The sequence below is a fragment of the Vanellus vanellus genome (assembly GCF_965231255.1).
Source record: "Vanellus vanellus genome assembly, chromosome: 2".
NCBI lineage: Eukaryota > Metazoa > Chordata > Aves > Charadriiformes > Charadriidae > Vanellus > Vanellus vanellus.
This window is the reverse complement of record NC_138906.1, coordinates 55,810,103-55,832,073: the sequence shown is the minus strand read 5'-3', so window position 1 is coordinate 55,832,073 and position 21,971 is coordinate 55,810,103. Positions and strand designations below refer to the sequence as shown.

General features: G+C 41.6%; 1 protein-coding gene across 2 annotated transcripts in view; it reads right to left on the bottom strand.

Moving 5' to 3' along the window:
• The window catches only part of GLI3 (GLI family zinc finger 3), a gene marked incomplete at its 5' end in the record, with an annotated part of 195,914 nt that overhangs the window by 58,316 nt on the left and 115,627 nt on the right, over positions 1 to 21,971 (bottom strand). For both annotated transcript variants that reach the window (XM_082479513.1, XM_082479514.1), the window contains 2 exons: positions 6,111 to 6,257; positions 11,370 to 11,575. In XM_082479513.1, coding sequence (XP_082335639.1) covers positions 6,111 to 6,257; positions 11,370 to 11,575 — 353 coding nt within the window. The remainder of the gene's footprint in view (positions 1 to 6,110; positions 6,258 to 11,369; positions 11,576 to 21,971) is intronic.

Genomic DNA, 21,971 nt, shown 5'->3' with positions numbered 1-21,971 from the left:
CTGTTATCGTGGTTTTACAAGGGGATAGCTAAGTACAGGTGTTCCTGGTTAAACAGCAAGTGAAGAGGACAAGGAAGACCTGCTAGACATTGGCTGACCAGCAAAATGAGATGCTACTCAAGCACTGCTACCACAGTATCGTATATTCCTACCAGCCATCCTAATGGTGTGCTGTATATGACAGCAACATTTTGCAATCACGTGAACATAATTATGAACCCTCTGTTTTCCTCAAACTAATGGGCACAGACCTCATTGTGCCAGCAAGAAGGCATCACAGATGCGCAGAGTGGTCAAGCACAGCTCCCTCTCTTTTGATAAGCATGACTTAGTTAAATTTCTGTATTTACAACTAAGATTCGCCATGTGCTACTGATGGCCATGTATGAACAGTTTCAAATGTGATTTCCAGGAGAAAAGATTTCAAAAAATTACTTCTTATGCATCTGAAGTCCAGTTTTGAATCCATACAACTACAAAGGGATTGCCACTTTTTTGAGAAATTCATTACAAGCCTGCAAAATATGGACTGATGGCTACTGAGGAGGCTACTAGAGAGGGGGTGCATAGGTTTGATCAAAACCATGGAGCAGTTGTTAAGAATACTAACACCTGAGCATCTCTCCTCTGAAGCTAGACTGGGCAATAAAAGCAGGAGACCACAGTTGTGTTTTGCTGTTTCTGCGATCAGACACCATTTATTTTCCATGCCACAACTGCTGAAGCAGACTCGTTGATATTCCAGCCCACACCTCAGAGAGGACTGAACAAGCATTACTGACAACTGTTCAAAGCTCTTATGATCTTGGAGAGAAGCACGGTCACCCTCGACAGATCACACAGGAGGGCAATTTATACTCCCTGGGGTGCTGTCCAAATTCTCAAAAACTGCAACGAATTCCCGCCTCCTCTTTGCCCTTTCTGGACTGAGCTCGTCTCCTTTACCCCTTGCCTAAGTCATGCTACGGACCTTGTAAGAGGTCCCTCTCCACTCATCGGTCATTAAAGCTTCCCCTTGCCTGCCAGCTGCTGCCAGGGCATCCCTGTCCCCGGTCTGTGGGGGATGCACCAGATCTGTGGCAAGCGATAGAGAAAGACTCTCCTTCCAGCTGCAAGGGGCAGAGCCCAGGCTTCAACCACACCATGCAGCTGTCTCGGGCTTCCTCTTCTCCTCCACCTTGATCTGTGAATTCAGCAGTCCCCTCCACCTGCCTGGGACGGGAAGAACCTCCTAAGGGCCAACAGTCTTCTGCAAAAAGGGAGTATTTCTGCTTCACAGCAGGAGGCAACAGCTGAGGCCAGGCAAGAGCTCTACAGAGTCTGACCACGGGAGAGGGGGATTCGTGGGCCTTCAAGGGAGGCCACGACTTTCAAAATTGAAAATACAATTAAATGGAATTACTGTTTTTTCAGATCTTCATGGTTTAATTAGGTTTCACATGCCTAAAAAGTCTTAAGCATGAGCTGACCACTCGTTACACTGCAGGACTTTTGCTATACCATTCATTTAGCATAACATCAGTCTTAGTACATTACTATAAAAAGGAATAGGTCACAATTCATCAGTGCCTCTGAATACTAAGCCAAACTTTTCAGCCTTGCCCAGGCATTGATTTTAAAAACAAACACTTCAATATTTACTTAGTAATTTGAGATGTTCATCTGTTCACAGTATTCTCCCACCAAAGCATTACATTCCCTACTTAATAATACTTTAAAACCAAAAAATGCAGGAGCACTGAGTCATTAAAAATCCATTTACCTCTGTGCAAGTGCTGGAAAAAAAAAAAAAAATCAGCTTTGGCAAAGCATGTAAACGGAAGATGACAGTGAAGATTTGGAGTAGACATTACAGTAATAAAAAGTCAGCAGTTGATAGTAAAGACTTGAGTGTGCCGACAAAAAATCCAGCAAGTGTCAGAAGAAAGGATCTTATTCCTGGGATGGAGATCAATTCTAAAATAACAGATATCTATCTCCATCATAAATTTCAAAAATGGAATATGCCATCCAGCAAATTTGCCCATGAATTTGATTTCTGAGTTGAAGTTTTTAGCATTGCTTAATCATTTATAAGGCAATCTTCAGACATGTATCATTTATTCCATCCCTTTAAATCAAACTTCATCAAACCCTTTTTATTCCATTCCTTTAAATCAAACTTCTTTGAATCTGTCTCAGGCACTAGTTTTTGTTGGAGGCTGAGAACACGGGAAGTTTATTATTTCTTTTTTACATTGAAGCTTTTTTGTTTCTTTCTTTTCCTTCTGATTTCTGCTCACAGATGTGTATACTCTGTTTTAACTTCATGAACGTTTGTCATAAATTTCGTCTTAGTTCTCAAAATGGTAAATCTGTCATCAGTACGAGAGGAAAAGGAATGGCTTTGCTACTCCACCCTCATTCTCCAAATGTGCCTGAAAATCAGCGATCAAACCCAGTCCAAAGCTTCTCTCATTGGCTTAACTCTTCAGGCTGGCTGAATTCTTCACATCAATTGGGTTGCTTTCAGTGTCTCTAATGCCAAAAGAGGTAGGTCAATGCTGAACACCTTTGAAAAAGAAAAACCTCCCATTCTGAGTAAGAATAGGCAAAAGTTAATCAGAGTGAGGATATTAATACTCTCAGGGTGGATCTAGAAACCTCAAGGAACATGCTTGCCTTCCACTGGACACCATTTAAAAGCAGTGTAAAAGATATTCCGCAGGTGAAAAATGCAGGTATCAAACCCAAAAGGCTGTGATTTTTGAAACTATTTAAGTACATAAAAGATAGTTTTGGCATACAGTATCCTTACAGCCACAACAAGGAGTTTCAGTTGTTGCTACCGTGGTACTGTAAATAGCTTCCCCATCTCTACTCCCTTCCTCATTACTTTCATGTTATACTTAAAGTTAGCACATCTGACCTTTTGAGATCAAGCAAGAAGACAGGAACATTTGGCCAGGGATCTGGCCAAAATTGTAGAAAAGCTTTAAAGCAGCAAAGAAAATTCTGGTCCACTTTTCATGCCACACAGGACAGGATGAGAACAGATAACAACCAAGCATACACAATCTTGGTCTTATTCTTTCACGGTATATTAGATATAGTTCATGGACAGTGAAGTTCAGAGCTTCAAGAGGTGTACTGCTCTTTAGACAAGATTTAACTTTCTGATTAATGCTTCTCCCACTTGTATCATCCCCATTTTGAAATCAGTTTTCCAGGACCACAGAGAAAAACAAAAGGCCCAAAACTGCAAAAAAACATATGTAACATGCTTTTGTGCCCAGCGCATGCTGGTGTTGGAATTATTATTTGTACTACAGGAGAGGGTAGAGATGCCAAGTTACTGTGCTAGATGCTGTACACACACACAACTGGGAGACAGACTTGCCTCACAACAGAAGAACAATGTCTTGCTTGTATCTATTTGGTTGTTGCGTGGAATAAATGAGCAGCAGCCTTTGAGTGAGTTGAGTCAACTTGCTCAGAATTTGATAGCAGATAATGAGGGAAACTACCAATCTCTCTTCTGTTTCCTTTGACAAGACTGGGCAAAGGCGAAAGAGTACTTTTAAGATCACCATACAAATCCTTAAGAAGAAGGATCCAAACAAATGGCATTGCTTTGCATTGATCATTGTACTTGGTTATTAAATGCAAACATGGGCATTCTTATTGTTTTTTTAAAAAAAGTCTTAATATCAGCTTCCTGCTAATTGTTTTGTTCTCGTTTCTAATCTAAAATTCTGACAAAGAAGAAAGGGGTTTTCTTTAGCATGATGAATGATAGGACATTCAGATTCCTACTTAATGACAATTAATTTACTGTATACCCATGCAAGTTAAGATAGTTTTAATTAGTTTTTACAAAGTAAAAGGGTAACTTCATACTCTATTTAGATAAAAGCAGCTATTGCCTGACTAAACACATTCTCATCAAATACAGAAGGTGAGCTGAGTGACCTCACTACGATTCACTCTTATTTTAATTCTCTATTTACTGTTTAAAAATAACCCATTTGCATAATAGCACTACACAATTTTTGTCTTTAACTCTGAAATAATCCCTAATTGAAAAGTTGCTGCTATAATGAATCTCAAATGTGTGATCTTAATTTTTAAAAACAAACACAAAACAAATTAAAGAGCGCATTTCAAATATACCGTAGCTAAAGCTGGTGACAGCAAATATCCTTATTAGAGATAGTGTTTAGGCATCTTTTGTGAATGGGCTGAAATTATGGCCAAAGGTCAAAACATTTTCACTTAAGTAAGGAGTCATAACATTCTTGGGATGCAAAAGCTGTAATTCTGTGCAGATTACAGCACACACAATCTCTACCAACACATGAAAGTCCTTTGTGCAAATGCCATTACTTTTAGGAGTGCTGCAATGTCTTCTGTTTTTCTTAAGTATTCTGGCATACCTATGGGTATCTATCTTCCCATAGACTGAACAGATGCATTCAATCAACTCTGCAGCCAAATATGTGGTTTGGTACTGCTACCTACGTGCATTCAGAAACTCTCTCTCAATAGGAACCAACAACATTGAAAGCATAAAATATCCCTGCTCATGGCAGGGGGGTTGGACCAGGTGACTTTTAAAGGTCTCTTCCAATCCAAACTACTCCATGGTTCTATGATCCCTTTAACTTCAACGAAGTCACGTCCATTCATACAAGCTGGGAATTTGTCCTCGCAACTGGAACATAGCAGTGGATTTACATTACCTGAACCACACGTAACAGAGTTTCCATTCTGCAAGATATTATTAATATGCAGTATATGCATTAGCAGTATACCTCATCTCTCCCTATTCCTCCCAAAATCAAAATCAGGAAGTATCATATTCTTAAGCTTTCAAGCACTGAAGCCTGCACGTTAATTTCTGGTTTAAGTCCAGGCTACTTGTGTGGGTTTATTATGTTTCTGAAGTGGGTTCAAGGTATGTTACATTACTGTGAAATCACTACGCAGGCTACCAATGCAGTGAGACTGATAACAGGAATTGAATTAAAAAATCCTTCACTATCAAGGCAACAGAATGAAAACAGCTTCCCTGCCCAGTTCCACAACTGTCTTGCGACAGTTGTGTTCCACAACTGATTCTTTTAAAAACTGTTGGTCAGTCAACTAATTCACGCTCTCAGGCATGTGTTCTGCAGGAGTAGCTATCTATATTCCCAAGCGTTCCAAAAGTGAACCTCCCAACCCCCACACTCCTTGCGATCAGCAGCTATGGCATGCAGCCAATGGCAGGGAAGAAGAAACTGCATGCTAACAAAGACTTTAAAAAGCTGCAAGACAACAAGGTGGTCTAATGCTATTGTATTGCTTTGTACTACCAAGCAAGAGTCAACAGTCACTGCCTTTTCTTGTCACCACCTTTTATTTCCCTTGTTGGAAGGAACCGAGTACATCCCAAATAACATGTACGCATCTTATGACTAGAGGGGAGTACTCTGCATAATCCCTTCTGGCTGATCAAAAGCGGCAGTAGCAAGCAGTTTGGAACGGGGTGCTCTCTTTTCCTCCTTCACCAGAGAAAGGGAGACAGAATACAGGTCAGAAAGATGATGAAGTAGGTAAAGAAAGCTCTTAATATTAAGGAAAACTAAGTCAGGATCCTTGAGAATTCAGCAAACTGCTTCACCTTGGAAGTGGTCTCAAAGTATATCAATCTATGATACACAACTCATAAGCATGGCGACCACTCTCTAAAAACGAGGGGCGCATGCTCTCCTAGTGGAAAAACAGATGTAAACCTTTTATTAAGAGAGCTCATCAGGGAAATACTCACCCAAACGATGAAAGTGAGTTACTGATTGTGAATAGAAAAGAACGTTTTCAAAAGCACTCAAGCCCTGCTGGAAATAAAATTTATAACCTGCTTTCAGGAGCAGTCCTGTTCCTCTCCCTACTTACTTTCAAAGTTTACTTTCGGACTTGACGTAACCCTTGTACATTTGGCAATCAATACTTTGGCCCTCCAGCCTCATGAGGAGGCTTACATTGACTCCCACTTCTCTACCTGTGTGAAGGCCTTCTGGGTCAGACCAGGAACAACCCACGTGGTTCCCTTTAGAGGACTCTCTATATGTCTAGAAAACATTACTTACTATCCATGGCGTGAAGATACTCCATATGAAGAGCACCGGCTCCTGCAGTGGCAGCTGAAGGAATGATGTCTGCGTACGGGCTGCGCTGGCCTGCCAACAGAGCCATCTGATGATAATATTCAGCTGGACTGACGCCAGCATGTGGGGCTAAAAAACACAACATAAAAAGCACCGTTAATGACGTAAGATAAATGAGAAGGAAAGTTTTATCACATTGCTGGTTTCTCTGGCTATTAAAACAGCTTGTTTATTTTTTAATGTAATGCAATGTCTGCAGTATGCCACCGCCAGTCAATATATTTCAACCAATGATACTGCAAAGACACCATTCAAAAAACAGCAAGGCATAAAATATTAATGAGCTCGGTGATCTCATATTTTTATATTTATTATTAAGTGACTCAAAAAGTGACAGGCTGACAGCAATGGAAACTAGTATGATTTATTCAGTGACATAAAAAAGCAGGAAAACCTTCCTAGAGTTTTATTCCCATTTACCTCATTCCTGGCCCAAAGGACTGTGTCTCTAAGGTAACAACGTGGCTGAACTTCCATAAGCATTCAAGTTTCTGGAGTGTCTGCTTAGAGGACCAGAGGATTTTCATTCACGGTGGCAGTTTGTGTATAAGTTTAGGAGTAAACAAGGACAAAGCGTATTTTTTTTTAGGACAAATACTAGCTGTCCATGAACAACATAGGGGCAGTTTTGGGGGAAGACAGACTGAAGTCAATGAATGTGGCCATCCCATCCTTCGAAGTTCATCTATAAGTGTGCTTCACACGAGACTGTTTGCAGAGTCAAAACCACAGACCGAGTAGGCTCTATGTTCTACAGTGAGATTATAAGTGATGCAGTCCTCTGATAATGACTTTCTCTCCTGTAAAAATAATATACAAGCTTTCTGTTCCCCTACAGTTTTCAAGCATGCCACCAACTAATGGGCAACTCTGGCCAAACACAAAAATACACATAATTTGAATATCATCTCACCTCAGCAGGCTTCAGATGCCACAATAAATTGAGGGTCATTTCATGGGCTTGTGGGAGAATTACTCAAAAGTAAGGTGGGCTCCATCTCCTTGATCCTGACTCTGACTTGCTATGTGATCTGAGCAGCCTTCCTCTCCGCTCTCTACTTGTCCCCCTCGTAAAACAGTTAAAATTTCCTTACACTCTGCTCACCAGAAGATGGTACGTAAATTTGCCTAAAACACTTTAAGTTCCTTAATGGGTTACACCCCAACAGATTATTTTTATATTCTTTCATATTATTTAATGAGATTTTTCTTTGATCCCAGCAACTCAATCTTGAATGGAGACAAAATTTTAAGGTGAAATTCTTTGAATTACCAACTTAACCTGAATATTGTTACTTACACAGTATTACGAAAAGGATAATTTACGTTTACATTACAGAATCGGATCCTAAATGCAAACCTTAGAAGCAAAGAATCAACATTTACACTAAAAGGAGGTAAACATGGCAATTGGAGTCTGGAGAAAAGTTTATTCAGCAACAGATTTCTAAAGTGTATTTTTTCTAAAGTTTATTTTTACCAAATAAAATGGAAGAATGTGCTTTTGATGTTATAATGTTAAACATAACCAATTTCAAGAAAGGTTCAGAAAAATAAAAGTACATCAAACAAGAACAGGAATTGCATAAAAACTGAGCGGAGATGAATTAAAGGTTGTTGGTATTTTTTCCAAATTACAAATTGGTTTCTCAATTCACTATAAACTCCTTCAGCCACCACCACTTTCTGTGAAATGGCAAGAAAAATATTCAGACCAAATTTTAAGAGGAGTAACTCACACTGAATCACCGATTTTAGAAGTTTTACAGTAGTAGGCAACCATCATATCTTTCCAGACACACTTAAAATACTTCCTGAGCTTTCTGACATAAGTGTCTGGGTTAACTAACAATAACATTGGCTGCAAACTTTAAAATGAACTGCTGCAGAAAACATAGTGAGCACATAATTGCATTACTAAATGTTCCATATGCTGAGAAATGCTCTGGTGCTCTTTAAAGATCATTCCTTACTACCTTCTTCAAACATAAAAAATTAGCCTACTACATGATGTATTGCATGAAGGGTAGATGAAGGGTAAGTGGGAAGGCCCGTGGCCCTGAATTTTCTCCTGTTTATTCCCGAGTAGCTTCAGCTTTGCCCCTACTTTTTTTTTTTTTTTTTACAAGGCTTCTGCATTGTGGGCACTGCTGAGCTCCGCTCAAGTGCTCTGCTCTACACATACCGACAACTCAGTCCTTACCCCTGTCCCGAACCCTCTGTGTTACTCAGGGGAGTCCTCAGCCACCCCTGGCCCACCCATTCTGCCGGGTAAGGTGAAGTGATAAGACAGAAGACGCTCTACCATTACTGCCGCTGTGGCTGTCATTAATTACAGCTGGCAAGACTTGTAGCAAACATGAAACTGCTCTTCGTTATGTTCCAGATTGTTTTGGCTCCCGGCCATCCCCAGATCTGTGAGTCGACAGAGTGAGCCCAATAGTACACTGACCTAATTATCTAACTGGCCTAAAGCAATTAGGGTAGCAAGAGAAATCTCGCTATGACTTTCAGAAGAACAATAACAACTTCCAAGTTTTCATAGTTCAAATGCTATACCACTTAAGCCATGGTGTCCATTATGTTATTAGTCCATTGTGTGCATGTATCCCTTTAATGTTTTTTTTTTGGTTTGTTTTTTTTTTTTTTTTTTTTTTTTTTTTTAATTTGCATCCTACTAGTGCCCAAGTCATGACTTGGACTATCTGATTCGGGAACCTAAACCTGAAAAAAGCATTTCATTGTATACCTGACTGATCACACAAGCAGCTATGGATTCCAGAGAACAAATTTAACAGCTTTTCAATAAGCACGTTGTTTTACTAAAATATTGCCAATGCCTCAATCAAGTTACTGTATTTTCATGAGGTGCTGCACAACACCTGGGCTGTGGTAACGGATCAAAGATGAGCTGTGAGCCTGGAAGAAATGTGAAGCAGCATGCATTTGTTTAAAACCCAAAGAAAGAAGCTTCAGCTAGTAAGTTTAGCTTGTATTTATGAAAGGCTAAGGTTGGGTATACAGTCAGCAATCAAAGCTCAGGGGATGAGCGGTAAGACAGAACGTATCCAACTGTATTGTCCATACCTGAGTGTCCCGTGCCAACTGAAAGCCCGTAGGTATCCAAGGCACCTACATGAGGCTACATGTTTTTCTCCATAGAGGAGAAAACTGCCTTTCTGAGGTGGGAGCTGGAGTTGAGGGGCAAAGTATTTCACAGACCTGAATTGACACCAAACACCTACATCGTAGACAGATAAATCTTAGCACTTTCATAGTTATGATGGAGCTCCAGACTCAGCTGGTAACATGCAAGTGTCTGTATTCGGGTGAACTGAATAGTTCTCTGAGGCTCCACTGACTGCACTACCTAGAACTCCCTGGACTATAATGGCAAAAGAGCACACCAAGATCACAGACAGATTTCTATACTGTACAGATCTACATTTAGGTGCCAGAATCTAGAACCAAATTATACCCTGAGTCGTCCTAGATTTTCAGAGAGATCACCACTGAACTGGTGAACGTGGCAAAGCACCTCCAGGAGATCCCTGCCTTTCTGCAGTGTCAGTTGTGTGCCGGGTCAGATACCCCAGTGTATCCCACATAGCACTACATACCTACATCTATGCAAATGTATTCAGCGTTGTGTACCTGAGACCAAGAGACCTGAGACCATACGGTTGTGTGATAGATGCTTTCCTTCCCTCCTTTCTTTGTATGTGCAACAGGAGCACAACTTAAGCATAAAAGAAATTCTGCAAGAACGTGATCTGAAGATTATTGAAGGAAAGAGAGTAGTGTTCTGCATATAAGCTTTTGTGAAAGCCCAAATATACATTGCAAGAGTCTTCCCAATTTATGCCATCACATTACAGCTCTATCATGTTTATGCTATATCAAAAGCTCCAAAGCTCCCTGCGTCAAAACATGTATTTCTGAGCATTCAAATTGTTCCTTCAAAATATTTTTTTTTAATACTTTGGCTAACGTAAAAAGGGTAGAATTAGCAAGGATTCATACAACATCCAAAGTGCTGCTAAGAAAGCCCTATGTGCATGCCATATACCTTGACTGACAGTAGGTCATTAAAATTTATTCTCATAAGAATATGTGCCCATAACTAATGGATTAACTGTAAAGGTATATGTTCTTATAAGCGAGGATTAATTAGTTATCCGTTTGGATAGGGTGCACCGCTCATTTTTCAAATTCAGCTAAAGGCAGCTTAACTCTGTTTGGTAAGTTTCTGCATACACTAAGACCTTTCCCATAGTTAATATAATAGTTTAATTATCTTCACTACATATTTGTTTCCAAATATGTTATATTTTAGCTCTCTTCAGCAAATGCTACGATTTTGAAACATTAAACTACTTACTCTATTATTGAAAAACCTACTGCTAGCAAGACTGAGCCTTTTTGCAACTCTATTCATTGCTCACTTCAGCAAAATTCCCATTGAAATGAATAGGAAATGTACCAGACTAATGACATGAGTGATCATAGGAGTTCACTTCAACCCAAATAACCTGGGAAGTAATAGCCATGGTCACACCAGGACCTAAAGCATTGATTCTTCAAGTATACTGCCCACCATTTAAACTAAAGAGGCTAGTCCTGATCATCAGCTACTCCTTCTTCATCAGCCTGGTTGCATTTGGCCGTATCCTTGGCTAGGGTAAACTGAAATAATTCTACGTAACTTTAACAGAACTACTGACTAAATATAACAAGTCAGTGCATACTATACATGATTGAAAACTACTATTTTAATCAACAAGCCTTTTGCACCTGAAGAACTCCATGGTTATAAACTGATCTACACTCACAAAGAATCTGGTTCTATTCAGTGCAGATACAATGGATTTCTTGGGAGATCAGAATCACACCCCAGGTCAGTTCCACAAACAAAAGATGTCACAAGACATACACCACCCTTCCAGCTTAAATTTTGAATGAGGCAGGGCTTTTTTTTTTATTCTCCCCGAAGTTTCAACATTTGTGAGATGTACAAATGAGCCATGATCGGCTGATGAAGTATTGAAACATTTATGACATAATGAATATGTCTGACAAACCTGCTGAAGCTGCTTTGAACAAGGGGGAAAAAATGTTGACAAGATTAATATAACTTAAGTTGCTACAATGACAGAAAACAGGAAGCCTGTTTTAACCCACCGTCTGTTGGGCTGAGTCCGCGGGCTGCCGAGATCATGGAGAGGGACGGGCTGCTGTGCAAGGACCTGATGTAGTCCATGTAGGGGTTAATGTACGGGTGAGGGGTGCTGAAGGGAGACTCCGATGTTGCAGCAGGATTTCGGTGTGGGGAAATTCTAAGGAACGGAAGCTCTGAGTATGTTGGGCTACTAGATAAGGCAGAAGGCCTGGAAGAAAAAAGAAAGAAAAACAAACAAAAACCAGCCAGGTTATCCATACAATAAGGAAAAATACTGTAAAGGTAACACATTTCATTTCTTGAAGAATAACAACTGGGTTGCAGATGTAATGACTTCCACTAAAGTCAACTGCCTGGAAAGAAAAAGGATAGGAAATGAGTTCTTCTCTGTACTCATTAGCAACATTTCTCTGACCAATTTTAACCTGAGTTTACATTTGGTTTAGTCTTTACATCCCTCAATACCCTCTCCCCATGGAGTTCAGCAGAAAATCACTTTAATTAGTGTGAAATATGCACCCTGTATATCACATATTAATTCTTGCTGCAATATGGAAGATATACTGAGATACTGAGATGCTGAATCATTTAAATCTTCAAAACCAATGTGGCTATTGGAAAAAGAGTTTTGAGAGCTACACTGCACCCACTCCCTTCATCTGTTAGCTTACTTTTCCAAGACTGCAAGATTACACAGAAGTCATTTCAGAAGACCCAAACTTTGTAAGCCATTAAGACAGCTGGGTCCTTTAGAGCATTTTTTTTTTTTTTTGTTGATGTCCCTTCCCATGAAAGATGCAGAAAACTTGGTGGCAAAGGAAGAAAGATTGCTGAATATGTTTGCTTTTAGCATGGCACCAGAGACCGATGCCTTTAACAAGATCACATTAATTAACAACCTCATTCTTGCTGTGGTGCCTTCTCAGGCTATGTGTATAAAGCTGTGATGAACCATGGCTGAAAGCTGAGTTCACAGCTGAAAAAAAGATAAATAACCTGCCGTAACCCAACCCATCATCCCACCCTGTCAATATGACAGCGTCCGGGTTCTGTGTGGAGACCCTTCTCTCACAGCATCCCGCCTCCAAAGGCACTGGAAAAAGTCCAAATTTCATCAGAAGGGGTTGGAGTGCCTGCCCTTGCCAACCTCCTCTTTGGCAAAAGACAATGATTAAGCCTGTCATGCATTTGCTGTAGTCCAACTGGTTGACCCGAACTAAATGCCTTTTTGTCCCTGTTTTTCCAATTAATTTAGCATATATACAGCACAGACACAGGCAGCAGCTGTGAGAGCAGTGAGGGCAGCCTGTTCCTTTGATGCTGCTGGCTTACAAAGAATAATAAAACAAGAAATGTATTTTTTTTCCTTTAACATACGCATACCGTGATCAATGGAGATAGTTGTCATCACCTAAAAGGCCAACAGAACGTAATTTTACATAGGAACCAATCCTGCCCTGCCATCAGCTTGGAAATGCTAGCGTATGAGTGGGACAAGGATCAAAGTTATGCATTCCTAACACGACGCCGGCTTCCCTGCCACGAAATCCGTGAGGGTTCATAAAATCTGAGGAATAAAGATTTTTCCTGTTGTGCTTTTCTCCCTTTCCCTTTCTTTCCCTTTCCCTTTCCCTTCCCTGTTTGGCTTTTATGTGTTTTTTGCCCTCCTATGGCTTTTTGCAAGCTAAGCCTGTTTAGCCTTCCCATATGAAATTACCTCCTTGCCCCAAAGTTTGTTAGAGAGCTGCATTTGTTGTGTGCTAGCAGCAGGTACTGGCAGCACAATCGCTCCTTTGGCACCCAAGCAAGTGACCCCCACAAAGCTCAGCCACTCACTGTTATACCTTCACTCTATTTAAAACGCACTGAGAACGTGAAACCAGAAGCCCTTTTCCACCACAGTGCAAACCAGGCATCTCCTTTCCTCGGAGTGCTTTTTCTCTGCATGGTTTTGAAGCACCTTTGTTTTACGGTGGAAACGCCGCTTTACTCTTGCTGGTACTGTGAAACCCGACCAGCCGTGAAGCATTTGCTGTCTCGTGGTTCCCTGTCAGGCTGAGCGTGGAAGGCAGGAGCCTTAAAACCCATGGTGATGTAGGAAGCAAAAATACCACAGCTGAATATCACATTACAGAGTGAATTCCCCATCCTGGCAGTGAGGAAAATATAGTAGTACAGCATATTTTACACAAGAGTAACAAAGAAACTAAGTTTGGATGTCATTTTCTCTAATGTGATCTCAACTCAGAAAGAGTTAGAAATCCGAAGAGTATGCAGGCAAGCAGCAGCCCTGGCCTTATCTGGTGCATATCGAACAGAAAACTGTTTAAAAGCTTTTGCAAAAAGGCTGAAAGTCTGTATCAGCCTCAGTGATTCATTCTCCAGCTGGCCAACAGCCAGACGCTGCCGCAGGAGCAAGATTAAGAGCCAGGCTGTCAGCTTCTCCCTCCAGATCCAATGGGAGCCATTCAAGGACACTGGGACTCAACCGCTTCTCCTCCTCCTCGGCCCTGCCTCTTCCTCTCTCCACTCCTCAGAGCTCCTTAGTTTTCCAAGGATGCTAGGGAAAGGACACCAACCTGGGTAACATCAATCGACAGCAGGCACATAAGCTGTATTAGCAGAGGCAAAAATAAGTCATCAGATTCCACACAAAATTCCCAGCTCTGGACTTGAACGTTTACTCATCTCTCTCCAATATCTAATTTTAACGTGTTGCTAACTTCTCCACTCACTTCCAGCTCGTACTTTTCTCACTCCTCTGTGCTTCCAGACCCTCCTTTCCCTACAGTCCCATTTTCCCTCCTGCCTCCATCTGCTCTCAGCTCCCACTAAGTCCTCCTGATTTATTCCAATAAACATCACCTATTCTTCCCTTCCTTTCCCTCTGTGATTAAACTTCATTATTAACATCTTTCCAAAGTATTGTTTAACTGCCTTCTTCAAACTAAAATGTGACTTTTACAAAGGGTGCAACCAGACACACTTACAATTAGCTGTTGCTTGCAACCTCTCTTTGCATACCAATAAAGAATGACTTTTGTCCTGTAAACAACAAACAGTACAGCCCAGGAGTGGCTCTGCAGACACTTATTCAGTGACAAACACATCAAATCTCCAGATGCGGGTGGTAGTCCACCCCTATCATTTTTATTTCACATATACTTTGTCCCCAGCCGGGGCAAATGGCGTTCTGCCTCGGGTCTGAGGCTACTTCGTGGGATGCAATGAGGCTTCAACATGAGAAAAGGTGGGGACATTCTCAGTGATACCACTTGAAACTTTATGCCTCACCTGTAAACCGTGGGAAGGCAGAAATTGCTCTGCATCCTCTCCTGCATAGGGGTTTTCCTGTTCAATGACATACTCGGAGCACTAAGGCTTCCTTCAGAGAGACGGAGCGAAGCAGATGCACACTCTTTTCTGAATCAGGCCCTTTGTGTCTACTCACAGAGATCCTGCAGACTCAACTCAAATTTAATACAAAGCCTATCACACTTTCAATACTAATTTGAAGTTGGAGGTCTTCAGGTTTGGGAGTAAAAGAGATCCCATAGCTGTGTTTTATCACTGCAATTTTTATCCTGGCACATTAGGCTGATTTTATTATTTTCTCTGTGACTTTTACTACATCTACACCCCTGACGTAAAAGAGAAGCAGCAGAGAATGGGGCTGGCTCTGAAGGGTGACTCCTCCTTTCTGTCCAGACTGCTTTCCTGTTCACCGTCAAGGTGCCAAAATACCATGTCTGCCACACAGCTTCCATACCCAACACAGGTCTTCCCACTCATCTCCAGCCTGCCAACTTCTCCCTGTCCTGATTCCAATGCTCTGGAAAGTCTCAACTACTCAGCAGGAGAATGGCGCGCGCGTGCTGAGGCAGTGAGATCAGTGTAAGGGCAAACAGGTGTATTTTTTCCTATTCGTCACAACACTTTTTTCGACAAATGTTGCAGAGGTGTCTGCACAGTTCTTAAAAACTTACGTGGTCACACCAGTTCAGCAGCTGCGAGCAGCATCAGATGTATGGCAAATCACAGAACGCGCGAAGCCACTTTTTTTTCTTAATGCTTTTTTCTGACCACTGCTGAACCACAGGTGAGCTGCATGTGAGATTTCAGTTATTACTCATGAAAACGGTGTGTCATTTTGTTTTGTTGCTTACAGCTGCAACAGATGAACTCCGCACAAGACAACTGACCAGCAGCAGGTTTGGATTTTAGCCGCCACAAAAACCGAACAAAGTGCAATTACCTTTTCAGCCCTTTTTTTAACTGGGGAAGGAAGATTATGGGAATCTGAGAGTTGATGCAGTAAGCATGAGTGAGTTATATGTATTTCAAAATGATCTGCACGCATTGATCATTACCTAGTATTATCCTGAAAGGAACACACATTTTTTCCATCAGCAGAGAGAATAGGGGTAGGGGCGCTCGTACCACATACTTTAGGTTGGTTTTCATACCTATGCATTAATCAGTTTTTCAATGAAGAAGATTAGATGCTCCAAATCCAAGTGGAAATCCTATACCTTTCTTTGGTAGCAACAGAGTGGCTAACTACTGCAGGTGAAATACTGCTGTCTGGCTATGACTAGAGGTAAAAATCCCCAGGTAGGTAAGCAAGCCCAGAGCTTGTTGAATACATGGCCCATCAGCCACCCTCTCTTCTCGCTGCCATACTGACAGGATTTAAGAGCATAATTTCCAGTCTCTGCCCATGTCCCTGGAGCGGTAGGGTGAGGTCGGACAGATGCCGGATTAGCTCCAGCTATTAGGCTAGAGAAGGCACAGAGTTATTTCCCAGCTTACCTCATTCTTCCCTTCTAACTTGCACCTTTCCTCCCACCTACCTTCCTGAACCTCTCCTGTGGCACGAGGCAGAAGGAAACAACAGCTGGGAAGACACAACTTCCTTGATTTCTGTACATTCAAACAACTAAAATATTTGGTGATTTTGAGCTTCTAAATAATGAAGACTGACAAAAGTATTATGGTGTTTTATCTTCCAAGCTAATAGACTTGTAACTGTTCAGAAATTTTGTGACAAAACAGGAACACCGAACTCCAATTTCCCATTCTCCTTTTTTCCACACCATTCCCAACTAAGTCACAGTTTTATCATTCACGTAGACCTAGTGAAGAGCCAGGGAGAGGACCAGCCCAAAGTACTGTGAAACCATCTTATGTGGATTTACACTTGTAACTGGGTAAGGGTGGCTAACCCAGGAATTGAAGGAGGGGAGGGGATGGGAAGAAACAAGATCCAGTTCAGGCTGGTGGGGAACACCAAAGGCCAGCTGCTCTCTAAGGGAAGGCAAGTCAGGAGCCAAGGTCAACCCCAGCACAGACAACACACTCCATGCCACCACATCCAAGCTGAGTGACCAGAGCCAGGTGCTGGTAACAGAGTCCACCAGTCTCAGAAAAGGCAAAGCAAGAAACCGGGTCTAGAGTGGGGGGGAAGGCAGCCAAGTGCAGAAGGAGATAGGGCAAAAAGCAGCACAGGAGATAAGCTACACCATATCCCTGAGGGCTCCATCCAGAGGAACAACTACCTACAGAGCAGGTCCAGCGCTCAGCCAGGAGCAGCACCACCAGAGATGAACACCACCGACATAGCTCAGGCAGGGACTGAAAGCCCCAGGTTGAGCTTAAAAGGGGCTCCTGGGTTGCATGGGGTGTGGGTCTGGGACCCAGCTGAGGCTGCTCAAGGCAATTATGGCCTATTAGTGGCCTCAGTGTCCTCACACTGGGTTTCTTTGCTTTGGAGTCCTTGAACTGCTCTAAGACATGCTAGAATATCAAATACAACACACATTGTCCCTGTTCTTGCGTCTCTTGCAACTGCGAGAAGTACAGTGGGCCCTGGAGCATGCTGTGACCCCCACGCTTCTCAGAGAGCACTCTTCAATAGCAATGTTTTCTGGAAGCAGACATAAAGCCACTCAGGACACAAAGGTCTGTGTCACTGGAGAATCTGGATAAAAATTTTGAGGTTTGTTTGGTGTTAGACATGTCATCTATCATAAATGGTTTCCAAATAGCTTTAAGCTGTGCTTGGGCAAAAGACTCTTCTGAGCACAACCTATCTTAAAAAAAAAAATCATGGTGATTTAAGCATTTCCTGATTTTAAAGGAAACTATAACTCCAGGACTGGAAATTTCAATGCCAAGTTTTGTCCTGATAAATTTTTAAATGGCTCTTTTATGAATCTGTTGAAAAATACATTTATATTGAAAACAGCAAGTGATCCTTAACTATAACATTGTAAATATGACACTGAGCTGAGGTTACAGATGGAACAATAATCTATCTCACAGAACAAAGCTTGTCAACGAAGTGTGATGAAATATTGTAACATAACCTAATTTATTATTGCCTTTTCATCCATCTTGTTATATTATGGAAGTGTCAAAGTTCAAACCTCGATATTTAATCATTTAACAGTACGTTATTCAATGCTGGAGCAAGCATTGATGGCATAACTCTCATACCAATGATATCCACGCTGTTTTTCTGATACCTGTTCAATTCAGCCCTGCCTGAAGAATTGAAAAATGTTAAACTCCTTAAACTGCCTATGATCCTTTTTTCTTTTTTTTTTTTTCTGCAATAATCTTCTGATGGCTGCCCCCAAAACATTAACACTTTTATTTCTAGTAGATCCTGGAAGATAAACCAATAAGGACTTTCTTGTTATGCAGTTACTCCTACTTTAAAGCATATGGCTTAATTCCTTTGGTAATATCTCCCATGTTAAATAAGTACTGTTTGCTTAATGCCATAATTGCTTGTACAGACTGACCATTTGGCACCAGCAGTCAACGACCGGCTAATAAAAGGTTATTATATTAAGCAAGCTGAGCTCTAAGAAAGTAAGGCCTGATCCTGAAAATACAAATGAGAACAATTCTAACAACTGTGAATAGCCCAAATGATCAAGTTACTCCTCATTTTTAAAGGCACGTACAGAGGTGTAGATGGTCGATAAATCAGGCTCAGGCAGCTAACTATACACCTAAATGATACAGAAAAATTAAGAGTCAAATAATCATCTTGATACTCCAAATCTTTAGTTGCTATTTTAGTGTTCAACCCTATGTAAACTGCAATCGATGGGAAACTGTCTGCTGATTTAATTGATAAAATCCTTAAGTGATCATGGATATGATCTTTGTAAGTACAAAGTGCTGACCCAATTCTACTCTCCCCAAGAGCCACCAGTAAAGTTTCTACTGATTTCAATGCAAGGAGAGTGAGGCCAGTACTGAGTATTTTTAAAATGCAATTCCGCGGTCCCTTTTCTCTTTGCACTTCTAATAGAATTTGTAAAAAAACCCCATAAATATATAGTATGGGAAATCAATAATATAATCTTTTAATACTTCACTCCCACCTCCCCCGAATTTGTGTCTTAAAATAGGCAGTCCCTTCCCCTAAAATCACTCACTACCTCAAAGCTGCTGTATTACAATCTTGGACTCAGGAAAAATAAGCAAACTATTTTAAACATTTAAAGAATTAGAGTTAATTAAATACATGGAAATGTCAGAGCTCACTTCATGTAAAAGAGCTCAAGTGCTACAAAAAGGTAAGCACTGTTAACTGTATTTTCTTAGTGGTGCAAATGAAGAAGAGAGAAAACAAGAACATGCTGAAGTCCTAACATGAGAAAGAACCTTGATCTCCTATACTCCTTTCCATGCTCCAACACCTAGTCAATATTTTGCTCACCTTTCCTCCAAAATTCACATTAGAACTGTAGTCAGTACAGGGAAGTAAGTCACAGAATCGGATTTGGTAGCAACCTTCCATTCAGTAGATATACGTACAAATAAATCATGAATGGGTCAGTGCCTATGTAGTTTACACATAAGAGGAGCTAGATCAGGGTTTAAGGTACACAGGCTCTGATTTAGTTTCTATCACTTATCTGCTGTGCCACCTTGGACAAGCTTGTTGACTTCCTCATCTGTTGCTTTCCCATCTGTAAAACTGTGGTAAAGCCCTCAGAAAGTGTTCGGCATCTACAGTGGAAAGGTCAGACCAAGAGATACTATGTTATTAATATTTTCTCATTGAGGCAAGGACAGTGCCTTACAAAATGTGCGCAGTTCTGGAATGTAAGTTCCTAAAATATACAAATAACCTCACTTTGGGTTAGAACAAAAGGTTTCTCCCTCATAAAGTTAAAAGGTACCATTGAAGAAGAAAAAAGACACAAGTGACTGGGCAAGAGATGTTCATGGTGCTGGAAATGACACACGACAATTAGCCAATGGCCCAGAGCAAAAGAATATTACTCTGGTTCCCTTTTCCTTCTTTGAGAAGTGTTAACATTATGTAGTTACAGTTAAAAATTGGCCACATTAATCAAGGCACTAAATCCTTAGTCAGTGACTGTATTCCTATTTTTCAACTGACGGGCTGCCTGAATGCAGATCCAGGTTTTTTTTACGTACACCCTCTGCTACTTGTAGTACTTCATAAATAACCCAACCATCAGCTTGTGGATTCCCTCAAGGAGAGTCGCTGCTCTAAAAAGCAATGAATATTCATTCCATTATTTAACATTTTGTTTACCTAAGATCAGCTGTGACACTGGTGACCTTCAGCCCACAGTAACATCTGTATTGACCATAGCGAGCAACTGCTGTTTCAGATGCTGCTGAGTCAAAGTATATTCATTTCATTACACAAGTCTTGACTCAGAGTCTTGACATGCATTCCTTAAATGGGTATGAAGATACAGTTTTGACTGATTTCTTTTTTTTTTTTTCAAAATGCAAATAAACCCATCTACTGTCTCCCAGTATCTCTCCAAGTCAAGCCCAGGCTTCTTGTTCTCCTCCTCACACACTGGTAGTCTCCCCACAACAACGTGGCTCTCCTTTTCCTCTTCCTTCCATCCTGCCACCAACCGCTGCCACTGCCTCCCGACACTCCTCTGAAACGCTGTCCACTTGGCCTTTACATACTGAGCGTCCCGGCTTGCCTCTCCTTCCTCCAAATCCTTCTCAGGACTGCTGCAAAGAAATCGGTGACTAGGGGGAGGATTACATGGATTTACTTGGCAATTTCTTCGCTTGTAGAAACAAAGGGTGCAAACACATAAAAACGTGACCGACTATAACTACTCCCTCCAAACGCCACTTGCCTTTTTTTAGGCTTCTAGCGGATGTCCTCTGGCAAATTTTGAGGCAGCTGTGTAAGCTTTTGCTGTCCCCACCTACCAGCTGGTTCCCCCTCCCAGCAATTACTGCTGCCCGCCCCCCCCCAGCACAGGCAGCACATCTCTGCCTCTGACCGCTTCAGTGCCCCGTTTCAGTGAGCCAGAGCAAAAATTGCCAGACTGTAAATGGGGCGGAGGGACACCGTCTGACCCTGCTGAGGGACAAGGGATAATCTTCAGGGCGAGGAAAACAGGTGGGGCTGGTAACCCCTGAGGCCACCAGAGCCAACTCACCAGAGTTCGTTTGCCAAAGCGGTCTGGCCGGGAGCTCTTCCTGGCAGAGCTCCTCGTATTTGCACAACGCCCAGCACAGCTCTGATCCTGCAGGGAGCTGTTGGATGTTGCAGCAATGTAAACAGTAAATAAAAGTAATGCTAACAAGATACTCTGTGATTTCCATCGCTTGCTTCTCATAGGGCTTTACCAAGGCACAGCCTTACTTGCTCAGTTCACACTGACTTCTAGGAACTGTAGGCAAGGTAAGACCTTGTAGCTGTGTAGCACAGCCCAATCTCAGCACTAGTAAATTTTTCATCCTCTGTCTTCAGCCGGTTCCAAGTCTATTGACTCGTGGTCATTAATATATCAAGGATAATGTATCAATGCTGCATTTGATGCAGAACTCATCATCACGAACATAAAACAGATGCACACGACGAGCAAATGTTATTCAAATAAGCCTTGGAAAAGTGTTGCTACACATCAGAGGAGAGACTGCCATGGACCTCCACATACCATTCCCTCTCCAAACTACGTTGTAGCACAAAGTGCAGCAGGAAAATCTAAAAGGTCGACAGCGTACTGATTATCTGTTGTTATTAATAACAGACTGGACGGTGAAATTACCAACTGCATTCCTACAGCAAACTTCCTCGCTCTGCAATTCTCTTTTGATGCTCTAGAGGTGGTCTCATTTGCTATTCAAATTTTAGCCTCCTCTCAGTTACAGGCAGGGCCTGCCATCCCTTGAAGTGTTTAACCGCAGCGGCACCATCATATGAATATGTGGGCATATATAAACCCTGATGGCATTCATGCACCCCTTTCTTCCTTCCCCTTCCTCTTCCTCTCCTCCCGCAAAAGAGTGGGTCAAAGGAGTGTCAGAAGCTTTCTCACACTTAATGCTGTTAAGTCAGCTAATTGAATAAACATTTGTTTAACATTTGCTCCTATTTCGCTAATGCACTGTGAGAATGAGAAGAATTTTATTCCCCTTCTCCCCTGTCCTCCCCCTTCCTCAGGAGTGCCACTAGCTGTTATCGCAGTGACTAATGTGCTGTATGTGGCCATTATAGTCTTCAACTCTGAAATTACACCCAGGATGAACGATAGGCTCTGCCTGTATGCTGATTGGAGTTGGATGATGAT